This window comes from Seriola lalandi, unplaced genomic scaffold (genome assembly GCF_002814215.2).
Source record: "Seriola lalandi dorsalis isolate HSWRI2012SDOR001 ecotype SW California unplaced genomic scaffold, Sedor1 jcf7180002054256, whole genome shotgun sequence".
In the NCBI taxonomy this organism is placed as follows: domain Eukaryota; kingdom Metazoa; phylum Chordata; class Actinopteri; order Carangiformes; family Carangidae; genus Seriola; species Seriola lalandi.
The window spans coordinates 648,693-660,055 of NW_019524809.1; the positions used below are offsets into that span (position 1 = coordinate 648,693).

The following is an 11,363-nucleotide window of genomic DNA, read 5'->3' on the forward strand; positions in this document are numbered from 1 at the left end:
AGAGAGAGAGAGATTTTAATTCTGAGACCAAATGTTATCTTCCAAAAGGAATTCTAACATATATTAATAGTCTACAGGCATCAGAGCCACAGATATTTTATCAAAGGGCTTGCCCTGGACGCATATTGAGCAGCTGGTCATCTCAGCTGCTGGACTCCGAGCTGCTGAGATGACCGCCAATCTCAAGTGGCAGGTGGGTCCTCACATCTCCACAAATGTCAGAACAAATTTTCAAACAGGAATTATTTGAATAAATCGACCACATAAATTGTAAATAGTTACTTTCTCACCTGAATGGTTATTTCCTAAAACCTTTTTAACGGGTTACGTGAGGTTAGGTTAGGGACGGCATATAAAGTCTGATGGACAAGCAAAAGCATGTGTATGCTGCTTGTCCAAATCAAGTCCATCACTCCACCTAGCGACCCTGAGAAACTCCAGGGACGCTGAATTGCTCCAGTGTAGCAAAACTTGTTGCCTGTATTTTCTGTTTGTATGTGCTTCCGTATTTTTTTTTTTAGCATTTTTGAATTTATTGTGCATTTCCCTGAATGTTTGTGCTTTCTATGTTGTATGTACCTTGCCCTTAGGGACAGCTGTTTGTATACCATCAGCTCTACTGAAAATCAGTCCAGATTACAGTCTATGTTCGATGTCCTGCAGCCTTTGTTTAGTCTTTTAAAGGTATGAATTTCACAGGAACTTGTAACTTTATTGTTCCTACTCCAATCTGTTCTCTCAGTGGAATCTAATCAATAAGGGCATAGCTTTGTAAATAACTAGGAATTTCGTTAGACAGCAGATTACCCTATATGCTACCTACCTACTCATGCTGAACATCTTGGTCAAAAAATAACAACTTAAATTGGGTTCTTATACAGAACAGAGCTTGTTCCAACTATCAAAAGAAAAAAAGCCATTATACAGTTCACTATACTAGGCATCAGCATCCCTGACCCACATACTGGTTTCCAGTAACATGGACCTTCCTACTGGAATAAACTGCAACACAAACTGAAGTTAAATGTCACTTGTGCCTTTGAGGGATTTCAACATTCTTCTTACTAATATATTTAATAATCCTTGTGAATATTTTATTTTTCTGTCTGTATGCGTGTTTGTGTTATTGTTTTGTGTTACTGGCCTGTCTTACTGCAATGATGCATGAATAGATCTCTCCTGCAAGAGATTTGACCTTGATGAGATTGAATAAATAATAATGACTAGATAAACTAATATCAATCTGAACAATGATATGGACTCATATGGTTAAAATACTTCAATAAGTACAATACAACAGTAAAATTGTTTTTTCCTCATTAATAGGCAAATTAAATGCAAGGTGCTCTCAAACTGGATCACATCTACTTAATATGTGATGCTGTATTATTGACATAGCACTTTCCAAGATGTGTTATAGTCAAATGTGAACAGAAAACAAGTTTAGCTTCTCCCAAAGGACCTTGCAGTCCCAAATGACAGGTGAGGCCTACTTCGTGGACAATAGACTTCACTGAGAAATTTCATTCTATATTCAACTGTGAAGTTTAAGTCATTTATGATCAGGTGTTGTCCACATATCCACTGCTACTGAAAAACAATCCACTTTGTGAATTTAGAAAGAAATGTAAGAAGTGCAATGAGCATATCTGACAGAACTGTGACCTCTGCGTCAAGTTTCTTGTCGTGCTACTTCTTAGACATTATCAAGAATCAGTTCATTTGTGGCCAAACAAATAGTTTACAGGACATGAATCAAGTAACAGTAATATGAAAGTGTGTTTTTTGTAAACAGTAAAATGTTTTAACATAGTTTAAATAGGAAATACACAACACTGTCATCTACGATGGAGTTGATGTAAATAAATGGTTGTAGGTTAATGATGTGAGTGGCAGTGTTCGTCATGTGTTCGTCAGCCTCCTGCAAACATGAGGGCATGCACATGTGGATGAGGCAGCAGGAAGAACTTGATAAAATGGTCCCTGGAAGATTGTACAGTCCCACCCTCAACACTGTTATGTAATACACTGCTGCCACTGCCCAGTGAAAAAAACACAAGCCTGCTGTAAATCCATTCACTGCCAATTTACATTAAACATACAAACATTTTAAGGCTGTAATGACAGTACAACAGAACTGCTGACCAGAACATATTAGAGTTCATGTAGAACAGGCTCATGTTGGACATTAGGTCATTGGACTAAAATGTTGATACTTTGAAAGTAAGTAGCTACAAACAGTTTGCTCACCTGTCCGTGTTTTATCCCTGGTGTGAGAAAAAACGGTTCACTTTTACCAGAAGGAAAACAGAGCATCTCCACAACAGGGGAAGCAACACCTCTGACTTTAGAAACTGATAAACTGATACACGGTGAAGCTGTTGTTACCGGAGCGTCCTGGTTCTGGAAACACAGCCAGTCCGATCATGTACTGAAAGCATCCATGATGTTCATTTGCGTAGCCACGCCCCGTTCGTCTAAATATTAATGAGCGTGTCAGTGCGCTGAACAGCTCGCCAGTGACGTAACGGAGGTGGTTTGGCAAATCTCGTGCGGAGCCACGTGTTTAGATGGCAATGGCTGACAGTCCACGTGAGCGGTGCATTTGGTGTTAGTATGATGTTTTTAATTGCTGTTGTAAATATTAAAGCTGGTGAAGAAAGCACAAACTCAACCGTAGTCGATGTCAAAATAGCCATGAAAGTGAATTTACATGTAACCTACATCTGTGACCAAAGGAAAAGGCTATTCACATTTGGCTTTGATTATGATTAAAGAAAGCATAAAAAACAATCATATCAAATTACAGTGGCACGAAGACACCAAGCACACGCGCACGCACACACACACACAAATGGGAGGACAGAAAGTCTTTCACTCTACAACGAGGTAAACGGCCTCTTTCACTCTTTGATTTACAAGTGTGTGCCAGATGGTTTATCAATACGGAACCCTAAAGGGGGAGTTTAGGAGGAGCACGTAAAGGTAGCGTTGGTACAGCGTCGCTGATATAAATCTGCACTAACCTCACCACTGTGACACAGCAATTCAAATGAATCAATCTTTCATCTAATTCAAACGTCGTTAATCATAAACAAAAATATCACTCACACTACTGACTGTCACAAGTGAAATTCTTATTATATAACCTATGTCATGTCATATTTTGGAGTCCAGTCAGAGCGGACGGGTTACATTAAAGAGCATTGCAGGTCTATTGGTATAGAACTGATTTTACACCAATAAAGAACGGTGTGGTCTGTGGTCGACACGTCTCCGCTGCATATCGGAGCACAGCACGCGAGGGGCCAGTTACAACTAGCCGCATTCAGGAAAGACGGACTTTAATACCAATACGGAAAATTATTTTTAGTTAAAAGAGCACCCTACTATGGACCTGTCAAGTCCAGGTCAACGTTCACGTATCCCTAAAATGTGAATAGGCCAAATATTACGCACAGCACCAGTGGACCTAATTGATATGGTTCCAAGATTCTTTAACTAGACTATTAATTTACACTCGAAGAGGCAGGCTAATGATGAATTGTTCTGACAGATAAACACAATCAGTAATTCATTTTGTGATCATTACTCGCATGAAATTTCATGGGGTTTCTCGTAGCTGACATGTTTTGTTTTGTTTTTCTTGTAAAACACCGTCTTCATAATGAAACAGCTGATGAGTGCCTTTAAGAGACTACAGCAACGTCGCGAGACCACCATTGTTCTACCGTATTCCCGTACGGCCTGAACGCAACCTGGGAGACAGTGGATGTGTGCGGCAGCATGTGAGACGGGCGGGTGGAGGCGTGGTCGCTCCCCGACAGCACATGTTCTCTGCTGGGGCGGTGTTGAAGGGTGCCGTGAGGCTCCCGTGTGTGTGGAGCGCAACACACTGCAGCCCCGCCGTCCCTGACAAACAGCAGAGATAGAGACGTAAAGGGTTGCCTGGTTACGTAAGAATGTAATTCGCATATCCTCTGAACGTCTCAACTTAGGAAGTCTCGCGCTTTGTCTATGTGGACATTTATTAGACTACTCACATGCCTTTGGTCATGTTTACTGAAGAGTGGCACTGTATGCATATGTGTACAGTTTGAAACTGAAAGCTCTGTGGTGTGATATGCATACAATTGGAAAAAAAAAAAAAAAATCAGATTTTCACTCTTACCTTGGATGTAATCTAATTCACGACTCCAGTATGGATGAGTAGTGAACACCCTGGTCAGACAGTTTGGATAGAAGTATCCAACCTTGACTGCAGTGATGTCATCATCGTCCCAGACCATGACCCCTGAGTGTGAACTACATGTGAGATTTATGTTTTTACATTTTCCAACACCACACAAAAATACATAAATGTCCCTTTCAATGTGAATAGGGACCATTTATAGTCTTAAATGCAGCGGGAAACACTTGGAACATTGTACCATACTCTGACGGAACTTCACATTCTCCACAAAAGTGTAATACAGTCTTGTCACCACCTTTCATTAGCACACCCATCCAACAGTTGCTTTTCCTGCTCTCAAACATTAGGTAACCAGCCTGATGTGTTCTTTATATGGGACTGCAGATACTTGCAGAGGTACAAAATCACCTTACACAGTGCAGAGGACTGGGGAGGAATATAAACCCAGTGTCTGTACATGTGTTCAATGATCTGCAAAACCAATGTATACATGATCAGTACATACAGAATATTAGTGGCTGTGTTCAGATTTTAGCCCAAAGTACCTTTGGAAAGACACCTGGGTTATTATTATGCCAATCTGTGGTTGTGGCTGCAGTTAGAGTAACAGCAGAGAAACACATCAGCAAGGCTAAAGGCTAAAGTGTGGCAGGGAACAACCAGCTTTTAAGATCTGCCCTCTGTGATCTCAGGCTGCTGGTAACATCTGCCTCATACAGTTAGCACAGACGAATTAACAGTGTCAAGGTGGGAAAACTGCCTAGCTGAGGGCTAGACTCACAAACCTTCCCTGTCTCAAGGTTAACAGTTGTTTACCTACCACTACTTCGATATGCTTTATACTAACAAGTGTTTGGTATCTGTATTACTAATGACACCAAGTGGAGCAACAGAGCTTTGGCACCTTACAGAGCAGGGATGAAAAGAATCAGGACACCATGATGTATTAAGACAGTTAAAAAGATATATTGAATCATTGTCTTTCAGAATTACATTCATAGACAAGTAGAAATGAACAGTTTAATAGAATAATGTAACTGAAAAACATATATTTCTTTCAACGATTATGAATTTCCTTAATTTGAGACCATTTGTGAAGTAGGTTCAGGGTAGAGGAAAGATGAGGGAAAACAGCAAGTTGAGAAGTAAATCTACAAGATAAACAAGACAAAAATAAAAATAACGGAAATTATTTAAAAACAGCATATGCGGTAGAAGGCTCTGTGAGCAACGGGAAGTTGAGCAAGTTTTCTGCTCCAGCTCTTTATTATGAGTGACACACCAGTGTAGCACCAACAATATGTTGGGTGCATTTTCATGTACAGTATAACACCCAGCATTGCAATTCTCAACGGTGCACCCCAACTGGTTACCATTTAATGTTGTTAATAACAGATGGGAAGAACTGAAAATAACAAAAAGACACCTTTTCCAAGTACACATTGCACTCAAAAACAAAATCTAACAATGGACCATGTTCATGATATACACACCTCGCTGGATTTTCTTTTTTTTTTTTTAGCTGTTCAATCAAATCTAGTGGTACGTTCAAGTCTGAAAAGCAGCAACAGTTTGGATGCACTGGAGCATTCTAAGTATTAAAAAAAGATGACGGATAGTCAGTGGCCAGGAGGACTCAAACTTGTGAAATCTCCAGCAAGTTAAGTTTAGCATGGTGATTTATTGTTTGAGGAAAGACGGCTTTCACAGGAAGGCTAGAAAGATAAGATATATCATAGGTATGAGTGTATTAGCTTTGAATGCAAAAAGAGGGTGACATTCCCAATATTAGCATCTTCTCTGAAAGTGATACAAAATCAGTTTGGTGCTTGGGCTAGTTATACTTAAAAAAACGTTCAATAGTGGTGCCCGTATAACACCTAAGTTTCAGTACAGATACCAAAATGATAGTTCTCAAATGTTAAATGATGCTGTTGAAACATTAGAAGCTATACAAGAATGTTGTTGAAATTAAATAATCTAAAACTGGCAAAATGTAGAAACTATTCAGTCAAAAAAAAAAATCAACAGTACTTTTAGTATCTGACAGTTTTTCATATTCATTATATTTCCATAACAGACACAATTTGGTGAGGTGACACCAATCCAGGAAACTTTCAGCTACATTATGAACATGGGCCATCTGAATAAAAATGAGGTCTGCTTTATATCATTGAGTGCTTATTGAGCCTCTTAAATCACATCGCTGGTGTGTATTTTGCTGATCAAGATGATCAAACGTGTTCAAATTTAAAAAAAAACAAAACATTGTTTAAATAACAAACACCTTGTGCATTAACATATTCCCAATTCCCATTAATTGCTGTGTCGCACTTGATGAAGATCAGTCTGAGGTGAAGTCATATACAAGTGACTTGTTTTCATTGCATACAGTTTAAAAAGGACAGCCTCTCTGTGGGCCTCTTGAGTTCCACTTTAGTAAAGCTTTTCTCCATGAAGACACTTTGATCATCATGTGTTATAAATTCATCTGTTGTTCCTGATGCATGTTGGGTAAGTGTTGTATAAAAACACAGAGTTTGGGTTGGATGCCCACATTTTCTCACCTAACCCTAACAAACTAAAATAAATGACAAAAATAAACAACAAACAAAAGAAACAAAAACTCACTAAAAACAAAAAAAAAAAAATCGACACACACCTAACAGAAAAACACCCAACAAACTGCCACACTTCTTCCTCCCTCATATACGTCTTATCACCAGTGGTAACAGCTAATTCTGAAGAAGAGCACTTTGAAACATCTTTAAAGAGCTATATGGCTTCTCATAAGACCATAAAAAGGACAATGTTAAAAATTACAGATGGTTTACAGTCTGGAAAAAGCAGCAGCAGCTGTTTATAGGCCATCCAGAGGTGCTACAGGCAGAGTCCTGATTGTGTTGTTGAGTTGTGCTGATTATGTGAAGTACTGAAGTCCAGTCTGATACAGTACAGCCAGGGTGGCCAGACTTAGTCTGTAGTGTGGATGGAGGGGGTTTCTATAGAGAAATATGGCCACCAGCTGAGGCACTTAGATCCTGCCAGGACTAAACACTCATTACAGATGGACGTTCTGGCCATAGTGTTCATGCCTCTTGTGTTTTTGTTTGTGCGTGCACGTGTGTGTGTGTGTGTGTGTGTGTGTGTGTGTATGTGTGTATGTGTGTGTGTATCCGTCTGTCTATCTGAGATGCTATCACTCTCTTATGCTGGCAGAATAGGAGAACTGGGGGAAATGTGCTTGCTGGCCAGGATCCTCACAGTCCAGACTATTATCTGTGAGAACAAGACAGCAAAAGTCAGTTGTCACATTCAGGCCATGAAACCAGAACTTGATCCTGGACAGTGGTGGATCATGCTGTGTCAGTGTCGCCTCGCAAGACATGAAGGTTCTACCACAGTCAGAGGATACTTACACTTGTCTGGTGGAGTGAGAGTGATGGTCTGCGCTGTGAACTCTTCATCAAAGTACCGAGTGTCCGTCTCTGATGTCACTTGTGGTCTGAAGAGGGGGGTGAGCTAAGACAGAAAAGATTGGTAAAATGGCCATTTAATTGGGACCATACTGGATTTATTAACTTATAGACAGGGGTCTGTGATGGAAGCTGCATTGTTCATATACAGTGGCAAGAAAATGAATGTGAACTCTTTGGAATGACCTGGTATTCTGCATGGACTTCTCATAAAATATGATCTGCTGGCTCCAACTAACGTTCTTAACGTAAATTGAGATTCATAATTATGTAACCTTGATGACAAGAGTCTGAAATCAGAGATATGAAGGCTGACTAAGCAGTTAGACTGGACCACCCCCCCCACACACACACACACACCTCTGACTAAAAAGCAAACCTCAGTCTGACGTCTTCCAGCCTCAGAATATCTCACCTTCTTCTGTACCACATCTTGCCAGTTGATGATGGTGAAAAATTTGTGACTCATTACATCTTTGGCATCGTTGGGCCCTCCGCCTAACCTGTGAGTACAGACAAGATCATGTGAGAATTACGTGGGTATTTCCAAAAAGAAACTACACCCAGGATCAGTCCGGTTAAACACCTCTGTTTGGGATCCTTCTTGAGCAGGCCAGCCAGCAGGGACTTGGCCTCGGGCGACAGGTTCCGGGGGAAGCGGATCTCCTCCATGAGGATGAGCTCAAACAAACGTTCATGGTCCTGGTTGTAGAAAGGCAGACGCCCACACATCATCTCATACATGACTACACCCAGACCCCACCAGTCCACTGCCCGGCCGTAGTCATTATCTTCTAGGACCTGAGGAAGAACAGACATTTGCCTAATTAATGGCAACAATGGCAGTAGGAAGTGACTTTGAATTTGCTGCCTTGTTCATGCATAATTGGTACACATCACTTAACTCCACACTTTTCTGACCTAAATCTATATTTTTCTTTTCAGTTTTGCATGATGACTTCCTGAGAGCAAAATCGATTTCCCACCAGACATCATGTCCAACAACAGGGCCCAAATTTATAAAGCCAAGTAAATCTTTGGTCTTGTTTCAAAATTATAAGAACGAAACAATTTTGCTCTTATTCTAAAGTGCCACACAGAAACCCTGGTAATTTGGTCCAGTGCAACAAAGAGTAATTTTAATAGGTTAATCTTGTGTGCTACACACAACAACAAAGCAGCCTGCATGACACTTCACTGCGCATATAGAATAAGGGGAGGTACGATGAATACCTAACCCACAGTTAAGTGCCTTCACTAGTAATGCAGGCTGTTTTTACATTTAAGCAGTTTCGGTTAAGTGTAAAAATCATTTTCTCAGACTTCACTATTTTACTGGGAACCTTCAGAGGGAACTTCCTGATGCCTTCATGTAGAACATAGACAATAGTCAATTATCATGCAATCAGGGCATGTGCAGTTCCTCTAAATGTCCAAAAGAGAGCACTCAGCATCTGTAGACAAAAAAAAAAAAAAAAAAACTACTCTGCCTGTGCTCAAGGAAAGGGCAATGGGGCAGCAGAAGACTGCTGTTGCTAGCTAGAATGAAAAATGTTATCTCCACTGCTGAAAACCTGATGCATTTTGCAGCGGAGGCAACGTGTTACGGGATGTGCTGTTTATCAGAAGAGTAAAATGAATGGAGTTTGGTTCCTTCTGTCATTTCTTCTTTGGATGTTTCTTTTTCATGGCTGATCTCTGTGTCTGAAAACGACTATGGATGAGTTTCAGCGAATAGGAGGATATCCACTACCACTATTGCGGTCTCGCCAGGGTCAAAGACCCATTCAGGGAGCTGGACAAGCTGGATCCTCCACCTGGATTCTTTCATTTGAATACAGATAAGCTTAAAAAAACCAAAGAGCTGGGAAAAAAAAAAAAAAAAAGACTCGACTGAACTGAATTTTATTAAAATGTAAAAAAAATTCGAAGAAAACATAATTAAAGAGGAAATACAAGGACAAAACTATTGTGTACTTTAGAGAGTTAAGAGATGTGTGAACTTTTTCCACTTCATCCTGAAAATCTTCTTGGTTGCTTGGTCATATACTAGGGATCATTGTCCTCCTGAATGGTGAAATGTCTTCCAATGAGTTTTCATCATCATTAATCATCCATAAATGCCAGTGTGCCAGTTCAATTGGAGCTGTACATGCCTGAGCTATAACAGAACCACCATATTTGACATATAATGCCGGTTTGATAGAAGCTTTTTTGTTTCTTCAGTTCATAGAACTTTGTTCCACAACTCTCTCTTTTTCTGTGTTTTAGTGAACTACAACCTGGCCTTTCTGTGTTACCAGAGATTTACCAGGGGTTTCAATCTTGTGGTGAATCCTCTGTGGTTTTGGTCATGAAGTGTTCTCCTGATCATTGACAAGGAACCATGTAGACCATGGTACTCTATCAATTATCAATCAACTCCAAGGCATGTGTGAGCTCTGCTACCACTGCTGTTGTCCAGTTACCTCTGAACCCCTTGCAATTCGGACACCATGTCTTAAAAGACGTATAGACGAGTGACAAGTATCTTAGTAAGGTGTTGGGCCACCACCTGCTACTCTACTGGAGTATGATCCCATAGGTGTTCAACTGGGTTGAGATCTGGTGAATGTGAAGGCCACAGCATATGATTCACATCATTTTCATCCTCATCAAACCATTCAGTCCGAGGGAGGTATGTGTAGCTCCAGCTTAATGTGCAGTGTGATTCTTAGCAGTGACTTTGAGATGCTTAATAAATACATGCACTGGTCAAGACCATCTGTTTAAATGCTCCACCTTCTTAATCACACAAATACCCAAAAAACAAAATAGAGCAGAACAAGTGTCTCTCATCAATCACAGCTGTCTGTAATGCGTGTGAACATGTGGATAATGTATCATACAGCGGATTGTGGGTGGTAAAGATGTAGGAAAATAGGACTGGGTCAGCTGTGTTTAACATGTGCCACCCAGTCAGTTTCAGTGCCTTACCTCAGGTGCTAGATATTCAGGAGTTCCACAGAAGGTTTTCATGGTAGCATCTGGAGTAATGCCCTCCTTACAAAGGCCAAAATCAGTGATTTTGATGTGGCCATCTTTGTCCAGCATAAGATTCTCCAGCTGAGATGGAATAAAATACACATCAAATCTGATTCTGATGATCATGGATATGATGATAGATTTAATCAGGAGAACATAATAGATCATTTGATTGAGTTGTTGATCAATACTCAGTAGTCAAGTATTCAAAAATGTTGACCACCCTTCCCCCCGGCTTACTCAGAAACAGAGGTGGGTAGTAATGGGGTATATTCATTCCATTACATGTAGGTAAATAAGTTTTTAGAAAAGATCAGATACACAGGCTTTTTTACTCTACATTAAACTCATGTAAACATTGGCATTAGATTGGACTCGCTATCAGCAGCACCCAATATTAAAGGACTCAGATTGGAATCAGGGCCTTAAAAACTCTCGTCCTGGTAAGGCAATCTAAAATCACAAATTCAGAACTGATGGATATAATCAATATTCACCTTCAGATCCCTGTAAACGACATCACGTGAATGCAGGTATTCGAGAGCTGACACAATCTCGGCACCGTAGAAGCGTGCCCGGTCTTCTGTGAAGACTCGTTCCCGTGACAGGTGGAAGAAGAGCTGAAAGAGGCAAGAGCAGGTGGAGAGCACTTGCCCATTACAAAAAAAATC

The 11,363-nt window shown here is 40.4% G+C and overlaps 1 protein-coding gene across 1 annotated transcript in view; it reads right to left on the reverse strand.

Annotated features, from left to right (window-relative positions):
- Positions 1-5,134: 5,134 nt before the first annotated feature.
- LOC111653974 (RAC-beta serine/threonine-protein kinase-like) overlaps positions 5,135-11,363 on the reverse strand; it is an 18,235-nt gene continuing 12,006 nt past the window's right edge. Inside the window, exons 11-14 of the mRNA XM_023404776.2 lie at positions 8,255-8,469; positions 8,084-8,171; positions 7,612-7,714; positions 5,135-7,471 (exon numbers count right to left, since the gene is read on the reverse strand). Of these exons, the coding sequence (XP_023260544.1) occupies positions 7,392-7,471; positions 7,612-7,714; positions 8,084-8,171; positions 8,255-8,469 (486 nt within the window). The 3' untranslated portion in view covers positions 5,135-7,391. The remainder of the gene's footprint in view (positions 7,472-7,611; positions 7,715-8,083; positions 8,172-8,254; positions 8,470-11,363) is intronic.